The sequence below is a fragment of the Carya illinoinensis genome, chromosome 4 (genome assembly GCF_018687715.1).
Source record: "Carya illinoinensis cultivar Pawnee chromosome 4, C.illinoinensisPawnee_v1, whole genome shotgun sequence".
In the NCBI taxonomy this organism is placed as follows: Eukaryota; Viridiplantae; Streptophyta; class Magnoliopsida; order Fagales; family Juglandaceae; genus Carya; species Carya illinoinensis.
The window spans coordinates 1,352,153-1,373,254 of NC_056755.1; the positions used below are offsets into that span (position 1 = coordinate 1,352,153).

General features: G+C 40.8%; 1 protein-coding gene across 2 annotated transcripts; it reads left to right on the forward strand.

The window, feature by feature from the left end:
• Positions 1-14,220: 14,220 nt before the first annotated feature.
• On the forward strand, positions 14,221-16,617 carry LOC122308006 (phosphate transporter PHO1 homolog 3-like). 2 transcript variants are annotated; one of them, XR_006241890.1, is made up of 5 exons: positions 14,221-15,107; positions 15,220-15,268; positions 15,349-15,420; positions 15,505-15,634; positions 16,175-16,617. XR_006241890.1 is itself a non-coding variant. In XM_043121155.1 (4 exons), the coding sequence occupies exons 1-4, from the start codon at positions 14,221-14,223 to the stop codon at positions 15,571-15,573; spliced, it is 1,077 nt and encodes a 358-aa protein (XP_042977089.1). In that variant the 3' UTR covers positions 15,574-16,159. The 2 variants fall into 2 exon arrangements, 1 of the variants encoding a protein (XP_042977089.1); XM_043121155.1 differs by lacking the exon at positions 16,175-16,617 and having other exon boundaries at positions 15,505-16,159.
• Positions 16,618-21,102: the final 4,485 nt, after the last annotated feature.

The following is a 21,102-nucleotide window of genomic DNA, read 5'->3' on the forward strand; positions in this document are numbered from 1 at the left end:
AACAACTGTGGAGTATGTATTTTTCATGTTAATTCAAGTTTCAAAACAAGTTCATGCTAAGTTAAGTTTCAGATCAAGTTTATGTCAAGTCAAGTTCAGTTCATATTTCAATTTAAGTTATTTCAATTATGCTATGTTGTACGCCAAGTTATGCTTTAATTACTTATTAATTTGATTATGCATTTATACTTTTACTGTCATCCATGCATCATTAGCTTGTGTGGAAGTTTTTTGTTAACTTACTGAGATTTGTAATCAAATCTCACTTTGGTAGTCCCAACTACCATTCCCCCCGAATGGTAGATCTTGTTACAAGACCTGAAGGAAAATCAGGAGCTGATCAACTAGACACAGTTGACTAAGCGACGGTGCGACATAAATGTTAATATAGTAATTAACGTAAATTACTACTTGTACGATTGAGTTGCATCTCTAGTACTTTTTGGATCATAACCATTTTGGACTAATGTTGTGATCTTAGTTGTTCAATGGATTTTTATATATGAAGTATGTTTTAAACATTTGAGATATTTTCAATTTGGTGCATAGTATTGCTAAAGAAAAAATTTATCCGCTGCGAATATTGCATATTGTTAGATGCATGTTAGGAATATTGCATCTTATATGTCATGAACGGGGGCAGGTAACCTTGTGTTGCATGTCTCGACGCTTCAAATGTCCGTCCGATCCCAAACGGAATTTGGGGGCGTCACAAACTTTCACTACATACTTGGGTTCTTTGTATATATAAAGTCCATGAGGCATCTGTTATTATGCGATAGCAGACTTATCTGCTATTCGAAATTCAAATGTTAAGATGGAGGGTTTATCCACACTCGAATGATATCTATATTCAACTAGTAACTTCACTTCCCCGATGGATTCTCATGCAGTTATCTTCTTGGTGGTTAGGGTGAATTGGGCCTTGGAGATAGATTGAACCCTCAAGGGATTGAGTTAGCAGTTCGATTGGTCACCCAAGTCCATTGGTTGGCCCAATGGGTCTCAAATGATATTGAGCCCTCTCCAGTTACCTCGTGAAGTCTTATCACATGGAATGTGATGGGACTTGTAATTATGGCGTCGTTTTATCATTTATGCTTCATTGTCAGAGTGTCGTTTTGTTTTGTGCTCCTTTACACATCAACCATTGCTCATATTTATCGTTTCTAGACTCCTTCTTTCTCACTTCTCTTTTTTCTCTCTTCTGTGCACCTTACTACTTCTATGCTCACTGTACTTCTCCGAGTGTTTCATCGTCGTTGAATCCCTTTTCGAGCCTTTGTTAACCTCTCTTATGGCTACTTCCAGGAGTAACAACCCTTTGGCCTCATCTCGCGGAGCAGATTCTTCACAACCCCACGACTCCCCCCCATTCACACTGAAGAAACCCCCCACAAACCCTAATAGAGAAGGGGAGAATGCTCCACAATCCATATTCTTGGGCCATCAATGGTCTTCCAATGTTTCTCCTTGCGAACTTGAGAGTGCGAGGAATAACTTCAACATCCCCGACTTAGTGGCCCTAAGGGCACCTCCTTAGAATTGGGGAGTCGTCGATGCCAAAGGTATGGTGGTTTTTGTTGCTCTCTATCTTGCAATGTTTACGATGGGGCTCTGTTTGCCCTTTTTATGACTAGTCCGTGACATATTAGACGTTCTGGAACTTGCTTCGACCCACTCTCCTGCAGACTGCTCAGTGGAAGCCATCCCTCTGTCAACCTGTTCTAAAGCTAGGGGGGCTCAAGCGGAGTCCCTAAAGCGGGTGACTATGTCCCTAATGGGCTTCTTCTCTAAGGTTCCTATCTTTTTTCTTCTTTTCCTCTTGATCTATCTTTTTTTCTTTTCCCTCTTTGACTCTTTTGGTATTTGTTTTGGTTGGCAGCAAGGAGCAAACCAACTAGCTACCTTTATAGTGAGTGACCAAAAGGCAACTGAAGAGGAGAACCGGGCCCTTTGTTCCTTGGTACAACAGGCCCTCCACTGGACGCTCGAAGAGATGGAGGAGAGAGGGCTTCCGAATGTTGAATTGGTGGTGGTCCAATAGGCCCTTCTGCTTGCACCTTGTGATTGAGCTGAATTATTGCATTTTTAATGCTTTTGGAACCAATATATATTAATTCTTTCATTACTTTATCATTGGTTTTATATGGAAAAATGAATAAATCAAAGTTGTAATTTTAATTGATTAAAAGCATGAATTTTTGATTTAATTTTATCAACTGTTGATTACTATAGATTATGGTACATATCGCTCGATCGGCGGCTTTTGGCCGCTCGAGCGAATTCAGGCAGATTCAAACGCTTGACTGCCGCTTAACAGTAAGCTCGGTAGCGGGTGTGCAGGAAAGGATATCACTCAAGAGGAGGCATTTGGCCGCTCGAGCGAAGTCAGGCAGAGTCGAACGCTCGATGTTCGCTCGACACTCCGCTCGAGCGAATATCGTATTTTACAGATTAAGATTTATTCCGCTGTCAGAGTATATAAATGATTTTTTACATCTTATGGACGGGGGCTTGGCCTGAAAAACTCGATTTTGAGTAGAGAAACACTTAGAATTCATTATTTTACCATTGATTTTCATTCAGATTCAGAGAAGATAATTCATACAAGCGATCATTCACGCAGCTATACAATTTTCACTGGATCATTCACTCACACTGCAGCAGATTGAAGAATTCCTTTAGGGGTCCAATTGCTACTGCAGCTCGGCCTCCTCCACCGCTTCGAATCTTCATCTCCATTCAATTGGCTTAATCTTTTCAATTCCCTACTTACCATTTCATTTCAGTTTTAAATTTCTGAATTATTTTGGAGAATTTTGATTTAGACGTTTGAGTAATTTATTTGTTATTCATTTAATTTATGTTATTTATTTTTATCGTTTCATTAAGCTTTCATTTTAATAGTGATTACAATTACTATGGTTTAATTTGAGAATTTGTGATTTGAATACAATGATGAACCCTAGAACATTGATTTTGGGGCTTTTCAATTTTTAGTGCATGTTTTGTCAATTACTTTCTAATTTAGTTTAATTCTTAATTTAGTTTTATTAAATTCTGAGTTTAATCTATTAGTTCTTTACATTCCAATCCAACAATCAAAATCCAAAAATATGAATCTAGTCCAAGACTAGTGTCCTCTCCCATCCTTTGCACATACCATCATTTTATTTTCTCTTTGTGAAGTTTTCACCTTTTTCAACGAGTTTGATTTTTAAGTAAACTTTCCCTGAGGAGACGATTTAGGAATTTATTCCTAATTATTACACGATATCCTCCTGCACTTGGGATAGTCTTAGGGCTACTCATTTTTTAGTGAGTCACCTTGCGCATATATCCCACACTATTCTGGTGAGCGTGATGGGTGGAAGAAATCACTGTCAGCCTTATGGGCAATTCGCTAGTGGGCTTAACTTTTGTTTTTTGTTTTTTGTTTTTTTGTAGTTGAGCAACCTTAATCTTAGAGAATTAAGTCGTGCCGAAGGGAGACTGGGCCTCCATTCCATGGGAAGAGAGGCTGGGATGCTTTGGGCCAACCCCCCCTTTTTGGTCTCCCCAGAAGGTGAGTTTTCCAGCAACTAGCCACTTTAACATATAGTTGGAGTTAGGCTAGAGATGGTTTCTGCAGCGAAAAGTGCGCATGAACATGGACAGGTTGGCAGGTGACCTACCCGCCTTTTTGGGCATCCGGGGGATCGAGCGGTCCCTGACCTTTCGTGCCTGTTAACAAGTTATAAGGCCAGTGGTGACTTGCTTTAGGCCTTTAGTGGGGTCAAGTGACGCATGAAGGCTACACTTGCCCTGTGTCTTTGGGGGAGGTCGAGCAGTACGTTTAGACAGAACTCACCTCTTTGTCGCCTACTTTCAGCTAGGGGTCAGCAGCACGTTAGGGCCGAACTCACCCTAATCTATGTTACGCAGTAGGGAGACTAAACCCGTACTTTGCCCCGAGGCAGGCTAGGCCGACTTGTTGGCCCTCATCGGGAAGGTAAGCAAGAGTTGCCTGTTTATACTACGAAGTCAAACCAGTTAGTGTAAAAAAATTCTGAGACTTGCTAACCTGGGTAGTGTTGCTGAAGCGTGGCTTAGGCTTGAAGCATTCCATTGTAGGAGATGGCGCTCTAGCGTCATCGGGCAATACGAGGACTAAACCCTCGCTCCACCGAGGGAGAGGTAGGGATGCCTCAAGTCAAACCCTCCCCTTTGGTCCCCCAATGAGGTAATATGTCGGACATCTGACAGGCTGGTCCATAATTCACTGCGGTGGTGATGGGGTAATTTGTTTAGGTAGCTAGGAGGTTGGATCCACTCTCCTTTGTGGGGAGCTCAGACCACCACAGGGGCTGAACCTGCTTATCGACCCTCACTGGGAAGTAAGTTGTTCAGACAATTTGTAACTAAACTCGCTCTCACCTGTTGATATCATAGGAAAGGTAAGTAAGGGTTAGGTTGGTACTGATCCCACTCTTCATCTTTGGAGATATCGGAGTAAGTTTTTGGGTGACCGAAAACCAAACCTGCTCTCCCCTGCAGGAGGGAGAAGAGCTAGCCAATACTTCATTGCGGGAAGGATTAAGCAGCCTTAGGCATTATACCTATCCCTTTGGTACCCCACGGGAAAGGTAAGGGTCGAATAGCTATGCAGCCAATTCGCACTTTGTCGTGATTGGGATAGGGTAACTTGTTCAGGCAGCCAAGAGGTTAGGCCCACTCTTCTCGATGGGGGGCTAGACCTACCTATTGACCCTTACAGGGAGGTAGGTTATTCATGGAGTTTGTGATTGTCCCATTCCCGTCCGTTGGCATCATAGGGAAGGTAAATGAGGGATAAACTGGTATTGATCCCACTCTTCATTGTGACGGAGGTCGAGTTAAGTTGTCGGGTGGCCGAAGGGCCTGACCCACTCTACCTTGTAGGAGGGAGAATATGACCTTAACACTTATCTTGCCCTTTTGGAGCCCCACGATGAGGTAAGTTACCGGGCAATCTGGGACTGGACCCGCTCCAGCCTTTCGACGCTCACGAGAAAAGTAAGTTGTTGGTTGGCCCGCACTTCGCCATGAGAGGGATAAAGCAACACTTAGGTGTGACTCGTCCCTTAATATCCCATGGGGGGTAAGTTGTTGTTGGAGATCTCGCCGATGGAGATTTATGTTGCTGGTGATAACGTTTGATGGAGACAATGTTGATGGAATGCAAATAGATACATATTATATTCTTGAAAAAGTTATGCTTTAATAAATTATACAGGGATGTAAATTATAAATTACAAAACTTCCCCTTCTTGTTTGTGATATGCACTACCCATTCCTTCTCCAGCCCCGCATGGGGGAGTCATTGACAGGGACTGGTTGAGGCTTCATGCTAGGCATGTATCTGATCTCTTCTGATAGCCCATTTGTCTTCTTAAATGGTCGAGGGGCGGACCACGTGTATCCCGCCAGCTCTGGACTTTAGTTCCTACATGTAGCACTCCCACGCCAATACCTGTTCTCCTCGGATCTCCTTCACTCCCTGAAAGGTCAGAAACTTCATCTTTAGGTGGTAGATGGAGGTGATCACTTTCAGTCTGTTGGGGTTTGGTGGACTAATTATGGTGTTGTAAGACGAATGGGCATTTACCACCAAGAAGTCAACCATGATAGATGCAATGCAGGGAGTGTTACCTGCTAAGACGAACAATGTTATGGTCTCAATTGGTTGGACTGTCTCCTCGGAGAAGCCCTTTAGTAGCATGGGGGCTGGTTGGAGTCGGGCGGCGTTTATCCCCATCCAAGTAAAGGCTTCCCAAAAAAGAATGTTTGTTGAGCTGCCATTATCGATGAGGATCCTTCTCGTAGTGAATTTGGCGACCAACATGGTCACCACGAAAGCGTCTTCATGCGGATAAAAGACCCCTTCCTCATCGTTTTCTCCAAAGGAGATTATAGGAGTTGGCTCACTTCTTCTATACTTGATGGGGCTGTACTCGACCAAGTATACCTCTTGGTATTGAGCTTCCCCGATGTGTGCCTTTCATCTGGACAAGGTCATGCCTCTATCGGTGAACCCCCCTTCCCCCTAACGATGGTCTTGATTTCCCTCAGAGGAGGTCCCTCTTGATGCGGTGGCTGGGGGCGACCACGCGGGGCCTTTACTCAGCCTCCCTAATTTGCCTTGGTCTTTTTTTCCTCCTCGGCATGTTGTCCCTCTCAACGCTTCTCTCCTGGGACCTCCTTCTCCACACTTGCTCTGGCCTGAGAGCAGGAGGATACATCTGCCTTGGTAGATCCGTCTGGTCCCTCCCCCCTCTCAAGGAGTGTTAGTTTTCAATATTGTGGGTAGTGAATTGGTGGAAGGTGCAGTAACAACATGCTAGCCAATCGTCATCTTGGGTGGCCTAGCAGTCATCTTTTTGGATGGCGAGTGCTGACTGGTCAAGCCAAAACCCCAGGCCCTTTGAGGGGGCTTCTTCCCTCCCTCCGTTGTGCAGCTTTTTCTTTGCCTTCTCACTAGCCTTGCCTTTGGGTGTGGCCTTCCTTTCCTGATTGCACACTCTGGCTCCTTCCTCATTTGGTCTGTTAGGGCACAGAGCATGTCCTTGGCATTAATGAAGTTGTCATCTTGAGCCATGAACCCCAGTAATATGGTAGGAGTCCTCATTGCTAGCTTCGCCATGAATTGGGATCAGGACCATACTGATAGGACCCCATGAAGAGAAGGGCCAACCTAGCCCACCCATGGACTCATGCATGCCATGGGTCAACTTGGTCCATGCCAACTATGTTATTGCTTATTGTTTATTTTAATTTAATTATTTATTTTTCAAGGAACCTATTGGGGGTTTCCAAGTTGTAATAATTATAAATAGGACTCTTGGTTTTTGCATTTACATCTTTTGACAAATTCCCTAGAGGAGGATTTTTTTGTTTAGGAGATCAACAATCGGTGTTAGGCACTTGAAATTTTTGGGTGTAATTCGTGAATCCCAAAGAGAGGATCATACCTTACAATTCGTGAATAGGTGTGATTCATTTATCTTATTCTTGCAACTTGGTGCAATTCATGAATTCAAGTTGTTGTTATCCTTGTTTTTATCAAGTTACCAATTCATGAGATTTATTTCAACTATTGTGCAATCCGTGAATCATTAGTTGATTTGTTACATTTTGTTCATTCAAGTTCTTAAGCATTTTATTTTATTCTTGAGTGTTCATCATTTTGTTCTTGGTGTTCATTTTTCATTTGTCTCATTTGATCCATCCAAGCACTTAGTGCCGCCCACTATAGTGTTTGCCCTAGTACACCCCCAATGCTCCATAAGGAAACTCATTCCTTATAGGAGCCTTGACTTCCTCTAATTCCAATCCCTTAATTTAAGGGATTGATAATCCTCTCCAATCCCTTGAGGGATCCCTTAATTTAAGGAATTATCAATCATTTTCAATTCCTTAAATTTCTTATCTCTTAAATCTCTCAAGTCCACTTTGACTTACCAAACTAGCCCACCAAATCTTCAAGGATTCCTACCACTTAGGAATCCTCCCAAAACCCTATCCTTCAACCACTCAAATCACTCAATCCCTCAAACCACCTGATCCCTAAAATCACTCCATTCCTAGAATTCCTCAAGTCAAGAAAAACCCTCTCCACTTGCCAAAACCGAAACCATTTCTTTCCTTGATAGATTCCTACAACTTAGGAATTCTCCCTCAATCATCTCCATCTTTTCAAATCCTACCAAAGATCCCCATCCTTTTACCTTATCCAAATCTTACATTCCCTATCTTACCTTAGCCAATTCCTAAAGTCAATGAGCAATCTATCTTACACTCCAACCATAATCCATCACTTCCCAATTTCGTAATGCCCCTTAGCCACCACCCAAAATCCTAGCTACACTTTACCATACCCACCCTAAATATCATCCAAGTAACCCCAACATCAAGGGAAACCATCAAGTCATTCCACCTTACATTAAACACACCAAATCAACACTTAGCCTATCCAATTCCACCATATCCGCTATCATTCCTCCACCCAAACACTATCCTTTGTTGAAGACCAAGCAAGTTGGCAAGATCACTCAATCACCAACATCACTAAGGCGAGCTCGTGGTCCTTAGTGTTAGGGACAAGACCGGGATCCCTAACATTAATCGATTCTTTCATTGAAAGGCCTACCTTGCTTGGCCATTTTGAGAAGCTCACATTTCTCTAAAGAGGTAAATGACGCGTTAACCCAAACTTTGTGAATTGGTTGGGAGAGACTCTTGTGGATCCCAAAATTTTTATTAATTGAATTGTTGATTGCATGAAATTTGGGGGTTGCGGAGGAGAAAGGAGTAGTGTGATTGTAGGGGTCAACCACACAAGTTGGTGGAAGACCCAAGGTTGGGCCTTTTGTGCAAGAGGGGTCGACCACCTTTGAAGGTGAGGGACTCAAGGTTGGACTTGTGAACTAAGAGCAAGCCCCACCCACCAAATTGCTAGCCATGAGTCGTGTGGTTCAAGATGAGGAACAAGTTGGTTCCAACAGAGAACGTATAGAGGCCATAGAAAGGCAAGGCTTAAGGCTTGACAACCTTCTTAATGAGGTCAAGACTACCTTGGCCGAATTTACAATGTCCTTGAATGTTACCAATCGTGCAGTTGAGGAGAGTAGAAGGGACATGAAGATCTTAAAGAGTGAGACCAATGCAAGCCTTGAGAGACTTGATAGGAGAATGGTGGAAACTAATAGGGAAAGGCCACCACCAAGTCCAAATAGGCAAGGGCATGAGGTCCTTGTGGATGGGGCCAAGACAAGTGTCACAAGGTCCTTACGTGAGCTACCACAAAATGAGTTTAGAAGGGGTGGTAGAATTGAAAACAATCAAATTTTTGTTGAGAAATGGATCCCCAATATTGACCAACCCACTAGAACCCATAGTGTGAGAGAAGAGTATCAAGATGTAAGGCTTGAGAGGCCACCAAGAGAAGAAGTTTTTGAGGGCGGATTTGAGCATGAGCGTGGTTATGAGAGGCCTTATGTCCATGGAGGCCATTATGAGAGAAGAAGAGACCATCATGAGAGAGGGTATGATGTTGACCACCATGAAGATAGAAGGGAAAACTGGACTTATGATCGGGGACCTAAGAGGCCAAAGGTGGATTTTTCCAAGTTTAATGGGAGAGATCCATATGAATGGCTTGACAAGGTTGACCACTACTTCCACGTGTATGAGGTGCCTAGACATGAGAGGGTGTCAATGGCGTGTTTTTATTTGGAGGGGAAAGCAAGTAAGTGGTGGAGGTGGATCCGAGACCAATATGAGAAGGAGATGAGAAGATTGGGTTGGACGGCTTTTGAAAAAGAGTTCCTCATGCAATTTGGGTCATTCCCTACCATTAACCACCATGGCCAACTTGCCAAGTTGAGGCAAGAAGGCAAAGTGCATATTTACATTGAAGAGTTTAGGCAACTACAAACTCTTGTGAGAGTGTGGTCCGAGGAGGCCCTTATGGGCACGTTTGTGGATGGGTTAAAGCCTTGGATAGCCAAGGAAATTAAGTTGAAACAACCCTCTAAGATTCAAGAAGCTATGAGGATGGCGGAGATCCTAGAAGAGAGCACTAATATGGAGAAACGCCAATCTAAGGAAATGAGGAGTGAGGTTACTATACCCTTGCAAACCAATGTTACTTGGAAAGGCAAGGAGGAAAGGGGTAGTGCTTCTAAATCTAAGTCACTTGAAGTGAAAAAACTTTCAAGAGAAGAGGTCCAAGATATAATAAAAAAGGGCCTTTGTTTTAAGTGTGGAGAAAAATGGGGCATAGGGCACAAATGTAGATCGGGACAAGTGTACATGTTGGTTGATGAGAGAAGCGAGAAAGAGGATGATGGTTATTTTGTCGAAGCCTCTAGCCAAGGGTACAACCAAGAGGAGACCAAAGTGAATAAAAATTATGAGAAGACCGAGTTGTCCCTTAATACTTTGATGGGGACCCAAAAACATATCTCCATGAGGATAATGGCATGGATAGGAACAATTAAAATCCCTTTGTTGGTAGATAGTGGCTCCACACACAACTTCATCAACTCTACCCTTGTTGCCAAGGTTGGGTTGAATCCGATTGTTATAGAGCCATTTGAGGTAAAGATGGCTAGTGGGGACAAGATGAAATGTGAAGGGCTAGTGAAAGAAATTAAAATGAATGTGCAAGAAGTGAGAGTAGTGGCGGATTTACATATACTTCCTTTAGTAGAACTTGATGTTGTATTGGGCAATCCATGGCTCAAGGACTTTGGAAGGGTAATGCTTGACTACAACAAAAAGTCCGTGGAATTCAATCTAGGATCTAAGAAGAATGTATGGGTAACTTTAGCATCCAAGGAGGCCAAGTTGGGTGATGTCTCAATGTTAGAAAAGTTGGGCAAAGGAGGGGCACATTGTTTTGCTATGGAGATGGCTAAGGAAGAGAATGAGGAGAGGTCATGGACATTTTCAAATTTAATCCTTGAGGGCAAGGATGTTCTTGAAGAGATGGGGAATAATAGGACCCCATGAAGAGAAGGGTCAACCTAGCCCACCCATGGGCTCATGCATGCCATGGGTCAACTTGATCCATGCCAACTATATTATTGCTTATTGTTTATTTTAAATTAATTATTTATTTTCCAAGGGACCTATTGGGAGTTTCCAAGTTGTAATCATTATAAATAGGACCCTTAGTCTTTACATTTACATTTTTTGGCAAATTTCCTAGAGGAGAATTATTTTGTTTAGGAGATCAACAATCGGTGCTAAGCACTTGGGTTTTTTTTGGTGCAATTCGTGAATCCCAAAGAGATGATCACACCTTGCAATTCATAAATAGGTGTGACTCATTTATCTTGTTTTTGCAACTTGGTGCAATTCGTGAATCCAAGTTGTTGTTATCCTTGTTTTTATCAAGTTACCAATTCATGAGATTTATTTCAACTATTGTGCAATTCGTGAATCATTAGTTGGTTTGTTACTTTTTGTTCATTCAAGTTCTTAAGCATTTTATTTTGTTATTGAGTGTTCATCATTTTATTCTTAATGTTCATTCTTCATTTGCCTTATTTTATCCATCCAAGCACTTAGTGCTGCCCACTATAGTGTTTGCCCTAGTCCACCCCCAATGCTCCATAAGGAAACTCATTCCTTATAGGAGCCTTGACTTCCTCCAATTCCAATCCCTTAATTTAAGGGATTAATAATCCTCTCCAATCCCTTAAATCCCTCATCCCTTAAATTTCTCAAGTCCACTTTGACTTACCAAACTAGCCCCACCAAATCTTCAAGGATTCCTACCACCTAGGAATCCTCCCAAAACCCTATCCTCCATCCACTCAAATCACTCAATCTCTCAAACCACCCGATCCCTAAAATCACTTCATTCCTAGAATTCCTCAAGTCAAGAAAAACTCTCTCCACTTGCTAAAACTGAAACTCTTTCTTTCCTTGATAGATTCCTACAACTTAAGAATTCTCCCTCAATCATCTCCATCTTTTCAAATCCTACCAAAGATTATCATCCTTTTACCTTATCCAAATCCTACATTCCCTATCTTACCTTAGCCAATTCCTAAAGTCAAGGAGCAATCTATCTTACACTTCAACCATAATCCATCACTTCTCAATTTCGTAATCCCCCTTAGCCACCACCCAAAATCCTAGCTACACTTTACCATACCCACCCTAAGCATCATCCAAGTGGCCCCAACATCAAGGGCAACCATCAAGTCATTCCACCTTGCATTAAACACACTGAATCAACATTTAGCCTATCCAATTCTACCATATCCGCTATCATTCTTCCACCCAAACACTATCCTTTGTTGAAGACCAAGTAAGTTGGCAAGATCACTTGGTCACCAACATCACCAAGGCGAGCTCGTGATCCTTAGTGTTAGGGATAAGACTAGGGTCCCTACCATACGCCTCCTAGGAGTGTTGCCAAAAGTTATCTTCTCGTCATGGTCATCCATCGTCATATGCTCTTCTTTAAACCAAGACAAGTACGCATTCAGGTTCTCTTCCTCCATTTGCTTGATGGTGAGGAGATATGCTGCATGGCGCTTTCTTCTTCTGCTTTCTATGAACTGTGTGAGGAACAGGCATGCCAGTTTCTCGAAGCTGTTTATGGATTCAAGCTTTAAAGACTCAAATCATACCCTTGCCAGACCCTTCAAAGTCAATGGGAAGGCTTGGCAGGCCACCTTTCCTAGGAAACCGTGCAGGGTCACATGAGCCCTAAAGGTTTCTAGGTGCTCGAAAAGGTCCCTGGTCCCGTCATACATCTCCATAAGGGGGACTCGAAACTTTGGTGGCAAGTGAACACCATCACCTCCTCACTGTAGGCCATTACCATGCTGGTGAGCACTTTGTCCATCGATGACAAAGTGCCCATCTTCCTCATCATTTCTTTGTACTTTTCTTTGAGGTTACACAACTCATTCTGCATATTCTTCCTCTACTCCTTCGTTTCACCTTTCCCTCTAGTGTTTCTGGACCTAATATGCTCGCTATTGCTGGGCTTCGCGTCATTTCTTAACTCGTTGGTGGTGTCTTTGAGAGTTTCATTCTCTTTCCAGAGGGTCTCCACCTCAGCAGTCAACTTTCCAACTAATTGTTCCATTACTGCTAGCCTTGCTTCCATGTTTATTAATGTTGCTTTCTCTTGTCCCCAAATCGTCTGAGAACGAACTGTCGCAGGTATATGAAGGACATGTGAAATCTATGGTAATTCCACAGATGGCACTACTGTTAACATCGTGTTTTGCACACCTTTGGACCTGGTTTTCAGTAACTCAGGTCTTCAATTTTAGGCCTGCGAATATAGATAAAACATCGAGAGATGAAGGCCTTGGTACATACCAAGGAGTCTCTGATGTCAAACTCAGTATTTCCTTAGTATTTTATGCGAGTAAATATAAAGAGTTTAAAGAGAGTTCCTAGTACCTGGGGATTGCCTTTTATATCCAATTTTTGGGGTCAGCTACCCATGCCCTGTGTCAGAGGGGATGTGTCCCCTCAATAGTTCCTCAGATTCATCTAATGCGGTATGGTTTTTGGGTTAGCGCAATTAATACGACGTGGCTCTTTGTTTAGTTTATCCTATAGGTGCACACCGTCAGACTCTTCCTTCTCTATCTGTCAAATGATCAAGGGCTCCCTGTAATTTGTGCCCACCTGTCTGCTCAAAGCTACATGAGACTAGGCTCTGTAGAGGGATGCTGAGTTGGCGTATTACACCCTTCTTTGCGTTATTGGGGTTTACCCATACGTTTGAAGTCGTTGGCCAACCTGATTTCCTCTAAGGCCAGGGTCCTTTGATGGGCCGATGGGTTACCTGGCTAACTTGGATCCCCCTCGTATTTGAAGTCAAAAGTATTCATATTGAAGTCAAAAGTACTCAATATTTGAAATGAAAAATTCATAGATTCTTCCACTAGATAGAATATTTTAGACATATCAAGTTGATGTCCGCACTGATCGACCACATTATATATTGATACGAACATTTCTAAAGTCAGACAAAAATTTATAAAGACTATTGCAATGGAGAAGCCAATAATGTAGATTGCTTCAAAGTTGAAACAATAATATCAAATTTCCACTAAGCTGGAAACATGCATGCATACAAACAAAATGAACTCGCTGTCGATGATTTCAAAATGTACTTGCTGTCGATGATTACTGTCGCTAATTTCTTTTAAATTTCTTTTTCTTTTATTTTTTATTTTTTATTTGTGGTTAGCTACTAACATTAATAGAGATGAATGGCCACATAGTATTTGGGTAAACAATGACAGATGAACAACTCTTACGTACATACCTAATTTAATTCAGCGAAACCAATAAGCGGCCCGGACACAATCAATTTGACTTTTGTCTGTTTTTTTTTTCTTTCCTCTCCCCAGCTTGTTAATTCCATGGCAATCATCTCTCTCTCGGCTAATTAATTGATGCAAGTGGATAATAATATTCCTGCTAGGCTCCAAAGTAAAATACAATCACCTGCTACAATACTAATATAAGAAGCACATACGTCAATCAATATATATATATTTTCTAAGCACGTCAATGCATATATATGTGTGTATATACATGCTATATATATACATATATATATAAGCATGCTCCTTTATGTTTATGTCTAGTAGTAGGATACACTTTATTCTGCAAAAGCCCTTTCTTTTTTTCCTTTTTTTTTCAAAGAAGATGAAGTTCGGAAAAGAATTTGCGGCACAGATGGGGCAGGAATGGCGTGACGTGTATATGGACTACAACAGTCCGAAAACAGTGTTGAAAGATATCGTGCGGATCAGGCAAAGAAGCATATCAACGCCAGTGGCCGCATCGACCTCAAAAATTTCTTTGAAAAGAAAGGTTTCCCTCTATAGAGCTTTTAGCGGGCTAACAAGCCGGCACAGAAGCTCTCCGAGAAAGAATGAGGATGAAGTAATTCTTGTTCATGCAGTGGAGAAACAGGAGGGCGCAGATGGGCACTACCAAACCATGTTCCTCATGTCTTCCGACACCGGCGGAGAGTGCGAGCTTGTTTTCTTCAGGAGGCTTGATGATGAGTTCAATAAGGTCGTTAACTTCTACAAAATGAAGGTGCAGGAAGTTATGGAGGAGGCAAATGAATTGACTAAGCAGATGGATGCTTTGATTGCTCTTCGCATAAATGTGGATAAACCGATGGTAGAATTTCATGGAGCTGATTTGGAAAATCTTGGAAGCAATGAAAGAAAACCTGGACGGCATCATATGGACGTGATTCAAGAAGTTGAGATGAGCGCTGAAGGAAATTTGGAAGAGCAAAACCAAAACGAGATTGTCAAGAATTCTAGAGACAATTATAGGAAGGGCAAGGGACAAAAGGTTTCCATCCAAGGATCGAGGCCAACATCATTAGAAATATTGGATCGTGTACAGATCAATGTCACCCCCGAAACTCCAGTATCTACTTTAAAAGGCATTCTCATGATCAGTACGAATTCCGCCACGTCCTTCGGCAAGAAAGAGCTGAGAAAAGCAGAGGAACGAATGACAAAGGCTTTTACTGAATTCTATCCGAAGCTACAAATTCTGAAGAGCTACAGGTAACACGGTGTTCTTCAATAATCATATGATTAAAAACAAAGTCATTTTCTTATCTACGATCTTTGCGGATCGATGGAGTTTACCTGAACCTAATTTTAATGAATGTAACAGCTTTTTGAATCTATTGGCATTTTCAAACATCATGAAGAAGTATGACAAGGTCAAAAAGTTTCTGTTTCTATTTTCATCAATCAGACACTGCAAGGTTTTCATTCTGATAGACTGGCTTGACTACCACAGATCACTTCAAGAAATGCATCAAAGACTTATATGGCGATGGTGGACAAATCTTATCTCGGTAGCTCGGATGAGGTTAGTTATTATAGATCAGCTTATGCTACTCTGAGCGGATTCTTAATGAAAAGTTTCCTTCTTTTCCTTCTCGTGCCTCCGCAGATTACTAGGCTCATGGAAAGGGTAGAGGCTACCTTCATTAAGCATTTTGCAAATGGAAATCATGGATAAGGAATGAAGATTTTAAGGCCAAAAGCCAGAAGGGAGAGACATCGGATTACGTTTTCCTTGGGTGAGATGTTCTAGCAGAAGCAAATATTCTGCACACTTTTCAGTGTTTAAAAGAAGATGCTTGTTTAATGTTTTTTATTTTATTTTTTGATTGATTATAAATCAAGTGTCTCGTTTTATCGGGGTAGTTAATTACTTAATAACTTATCTGCTCCCTTCTACTTTTCAGTATGTGAGGCAAAGTTCCTAAGCTGTTCAATGGCCTCGGAACATTGTTTTCCAAACTAATTTTCAAATGAATTAGTAAGGATTAGCCATCATCTATGCTCATCATACATCAATCTACTTACTCAACTTAATTGTCCTAAATCTTCAAGTTTCTTCTCTGGCTGCTCGCTTGCACTTGTAGTAGCCACCGTTGTATACGTGCAAGAGATCTTCTGAAAAGCGAGGGGCGTACTCAGTATATGGATAACATGTTTCCTCTTTACTGGTAACAGTAGTTCGAGGTGTTGGGACAAACCATTTAATACCTATCTCCTAAAAACTTAGTGCATGCTCATATTATAAACTGCAATAATGTTTGTGCCCGTGTTTGCAGCTTGTTCGGATTCATTGTCCTGCATATGCTTATGTACTCTGCAAACATGATATACTTTTGGAGGCGTTACAAAGTCAATTATTTGTTTATTTTCGGCTTCAAGCAAGGAACAGAATTGGGCTACAGAGAAGTCTTTCTTCTCAGTTCAGTTCTTGCTGTGCTTGCATTGGCTGGCGTCATTTCAAATTTAGATATGGAGATGGACAAAGAACAAGAAGCTTCGAAGCATTAACTGAACTAGTCCCTTTGGGACTACTTACTGTAAGCTTTACTGCACAATCTCTTCAGAAAAGCATTTCACACAAACAAAATTCCCCAGATGGGTATGAACCATTGATCCTTTAAGTAATGCAGGTTGTGGTTCTCATAATAATCTGTCCCTTCAACATTATATACCGTTCAAGTCGATCCATCCTAATCCAATCAGCTTTTCATTGTCTTTGTGCTCCTCTGTACAAGGTATGGCGGGAATAAGAGTTTTTAACAACGATATCAATCATTTACATCAACATGTAAACACAAGTTTAAGTAATGTTCTTATCTTTTCTCCACCTTAGGTTACCCTCCAAGATTTTTTCTTGGCAGACCAGCTAACTAGCCAAGTTAGACATCATGCTTACGTTAGCATATTATGGCAGGGAGTTGTTGACTGGGACTGGTCGAGGCTTCATGTTAGGCATGTATCTAACCTCTTCCGCTAGCCCCTTTGGCTTCATTTTCTTAAATGGTCGAGGGGCAGACCACGTGTACCCCGCCAGCTCTGGGCTTTAGTTCTTGCACGTAGCACTCTTGCGCCATTACCTGTTCTCCTCGAATCTCCCCCACTCCCTGAAATGTTAGAGACTTCATCTTCAAGTGGTAAATGGAGGTGATAGCCTTTAGTTTGTTGGGGTTTGGCCGACCAATTATGGCGTTGTAAGACGAATGGGCCTTTACCACCAAGAAGTCGACCATGACAAAGGTCGTGCAGGGAGCGCTGCCTGCCAAGACAGACAACCTGATGGTCTCGACTGGTTGGATTGTCTCCCTAGAGAAGCCCTTTAGTAGCATGGGGGCTGGTTGGAGTCGGGCGGCGTCTATCCCCATTAGGGTAAAGGCTTCCCAAAAAAGAATGTTTGCTAAACTACTATTGTCGATGAGAATCCTTCTCGTAGTGAAGTTGGTGACCAACATAGTCACCACGAGGTAGGCCTGTGCTTCGACTCCGATAGAGTCAAAATGGTGCCTTCTAACTTCCGACTTCGACTTGAGTTGGAGTCCAAATCTCATTTCGATTTTGACTCCCGACAGAATTGAAGCTCGACTCTGATCAGAAGTCGAAATTTTGAGTTTCGATCAAAACTCTGATCGAAGGTCGGAATTCCAAATTTCGATCGGAACTCTGACTTATAAATGAGCCCAATTGGGCCCATTTCGAAGCATAAATAATAAATAATAATAATATAATTAATGTAAATACATAATTCAAAAGGTCCTATACAATGGTTCAAAACATTGATAATAGAAAAAACAGTATTTTAAAGTTTGATTAAACAGTCCATAAGAAGAAATATATTGATTCAACTAATTTAGCTAAAAGGAAAAACATCATCTGCAGTACCATGTTTAGTCATTCATCATACCTGAAATTAAGATAAAAAGTCTCTGATCAATAAATGGAACCAAAATTTAGTTAGAAAATGGAACACAGTAAAAGTAGAATTTAATTACCAATAAAGATTAAAGTTAGTTCCACTATCAACTTATCCTTATCCATACTCCAATCTATCAGTCATCGGCAATTATGCTAAGGTTCACAATAAAATCTATAAAATCATAAAAAGTATAAGTTAAATAGATTTATGAAATCATAAAAAGAATTAAATAATCATTGAAATACTTAAATAATTATTGCAATAAACTTTAATAATAAAGAAACAAGTAAAATAAGGTTACCCAATTCAAGCATATAGCTCTCAGAACCAATGCCAATACTATCTAGTCCAATGGGCGTATCACTGATCCAGTTCTGTATGCAAACAAGGGCCTCGATGGTTGACGGTAACAATGAACTTCGAAAAGCATCCAATACTTAACCTCCAGTGCTAAATGTTGACTCAGATGCAACCGCAGTGATCGGAATGGCTAGCACATCTCGGGCAATACGTGAAAGGATTGGATATTTGGCAGAATTAGCCTTCCACCAAGTTGATATATGAAATATAGCACTAGGTGCCTCGACCTCTTCTATAAAATACCGTTCAACCTCAGAAGTACACTGCATAATATTCCTCGATGCAACAAGTTGATGATACTCACTCATAATATTGTAACCTCGACAGTGTAGATGCAATGCTCCATCTAGGCTAAAGTCATCGAAGGGAGGTGTCGAAATTGAGTATGAGGCAGAGGTGCCTGCTGTGGATGAAGGTTGGCCACTGTTACTATAGTGGTTGTATAAGTCATCGAGATCAGTTTTAAATGCTCTAATAAACGACCCAGCCTTCACTGCCCCGAGAACAGAATTTGCCCAAAATTCTATCACGACTAACTTGATTCACGGGTCAAGGATAATAACCACAAATAGTAATCTATTTATCTTATCAATATGTCTCCAATATTTATTATATTTGGTTTGCATCCTCTAAGCCATACCAAATAACAATTCGCTAGGGTCATCATAACCTTCTTGCAAGTGGTGGTATAGGGTCGAGACCTCGCTGAACCACAAGTTTGTAGTCGTATATGCAAATCCAGATATCTACATAGTAATGTCATAAAAAATTTACAAAAATGTAACAAAATACCCCACAGTCGTCCAATCACGTATGTCCGGTAAACCGAACCCCTTTCCTGTAGGCTCCGGCAAAGCATATTTAAGGCCCTCATCCTCCACCTCCATCTGCTCAAACATTTTTTGGTACTTCTGTGCCACATCCAACATAATGTATGTAGAGTTCCATCGAGTCAGAACATCCAAGCACAGTGTCCTAAAACATGAAATCCCAAACTGTTCTTCTATTGCCCTGAACTTTTTGAGCCTTTAGGGGGAAGCCCTCACATACCACACAATTTTGCAGACTTTGGTAATGGAATCGTCAACCTCTTTTAACCCATCAGTAACAATCAAGTTGATTATATGAGCAAAACATCGAATACGAAAAAACTCATGGCCTCGAATGACATCATCTCTCACCCTCATATTTTGCTCGAACTATTCAATGGCAATACCATTGGCACCGGCATTGTCAACTATAATGCAAAAAATTTTCTGAATTCTCCAATCCTTCAAACAATCATTCATCTCCGCCCCAATGGATGTACCCTTATGATCAATGATTTCTTTGAATCCAATAATCCATTTTTTTAAAATCCATTTGCTGTCAATATAGTGTGCTGTGATACACATGTAGAAAACATTCTGTACAGACGTCAATGTGTCAGTCTTAAATGACACTTTCTAGCCAGTGGTCACAAACATCTTTCTCATCTCAGTCTTGTCTTTTAAATGCATTTTCATACAATCTTGCATCACTGTATACCGTGATGGCAATGAAAATCATGGCTCAAGCAGCTTGATAAAATTTTGGAACCCTCTTTTGTCCACTATAGTAAAAGGCATCTTATTTTCAATTATCATCTCTACAAATGCATCCCTCAATATATTCTCACTGTATTGAGGAACCATTTTCTTAAGCTGTATACCATCAATTGCCGTAGAAATTTCGCAACTAAGCTTGGTCTGATTTTTGGCCGCCAATCCCTTCGCTATCTTACACATCTGGCAACCATTAAGATGTGATATCAAACAAGCGGTACATTACTTTTTTGAATGACATCCAACTTGTGTACCACAATGGTTGCGTCTCGCCTGCAGTTCCTTAGGATTAACGTCAACCTTGGTGAAATATTCTCATGTCTACGGCCTTTTTTTTATTTGATCGTGATTGTGGTGGCCTCATAAATGGAGGTGGTACATCTAGCTCATCCCTAATAGCCATCTCCTCCTTCTCATTAAATGTATCATCATCTTCTATGTCTACCAAGAGTGGGAATCGACTACTTGCACACGAAATTTGTGCTCTAGAAATGGGTCTAGATCTTGGTGCTTGGGACGGAATTATGGCATCCTAATCCAATTATGGAGTCCCACTTAGTTAAGCATCCATATCTGGAATATGATATATATATATATATATATATATATAAACATTAATACTTAATTCTCGAAAATTTGCATCCATCAAAAATTCAAAGAATCAAAAGGGTTAGTTTTATACATAAATGGGGGAGAATGGGAAAAGATTAAAACTAAAAAATAAAATGTGGAAAAAAGATTAAAACTAAATACAAGCCCTTATCATGTACCGTGTGTCTAATACTTATTATTATATGAAGATTATGAGCAAACTTATTTGAACTGTGAGAATTTTGAATGGGAAATTGTGTTGTTTCCATTAGTTACTTTATATAAGCATAGCATGCACTTATGACGGTTTTTAATTTATTTTCTTATAGGTAATCAATAAGTTTTATTCATAAAAGTAGATAAAGCCCAAGTACACAAGGAGAGATACATTAAATTGTTATGATAAATCCAATTGTGTACTGCACATAACTGAGCTAGAAGAAGTCCCACATGATATTGCTGAATCACCAATATCAAACTATCAAAACGATCCAATTTAAGCCCATTAAATGAAGCAAAAGATGAGCACAAGAGTTTTTCCAAAAAACAAACAGATTTAACATCTTCAACACCCCAGTCACCCAACTTAAACAGAATATTTCTTAGTGAATATTTTTTCACAAGAAATCAACAAAGAATTATTTCTTCTTTTTTCTTTCAAATACATATAGAGAAAAACTTAATAAGACTTTCATCTATATTAAAAAAAAAAAAAATCTTGATTCAAGCAGTATAATTCCAATTAAATCATGACAGTGTA

Coding starts and splice junctions, on each gene's coding strand:
- LOC122308006 (XM_043121155.1), top strand. CDS start 14,221: ATGAAGTTCGGAAAAGAATTTGCGGCACAGATGGGGCAGGAATGGCGT. Junction 15,108..15,219: donor CAAATTCTGAAGAGCTACAG/GTAACACGGTGT, acceptor TGAATGTAACAG/CTTTTTGAATCTATTGGCAT. Junction 15,269..15,348: donor TCATGAAGAAGTATGACAAG/GTCAAAAAGTTT, acceptor TGACTACCACAG/ATCACTTCAAGAAATGCATC.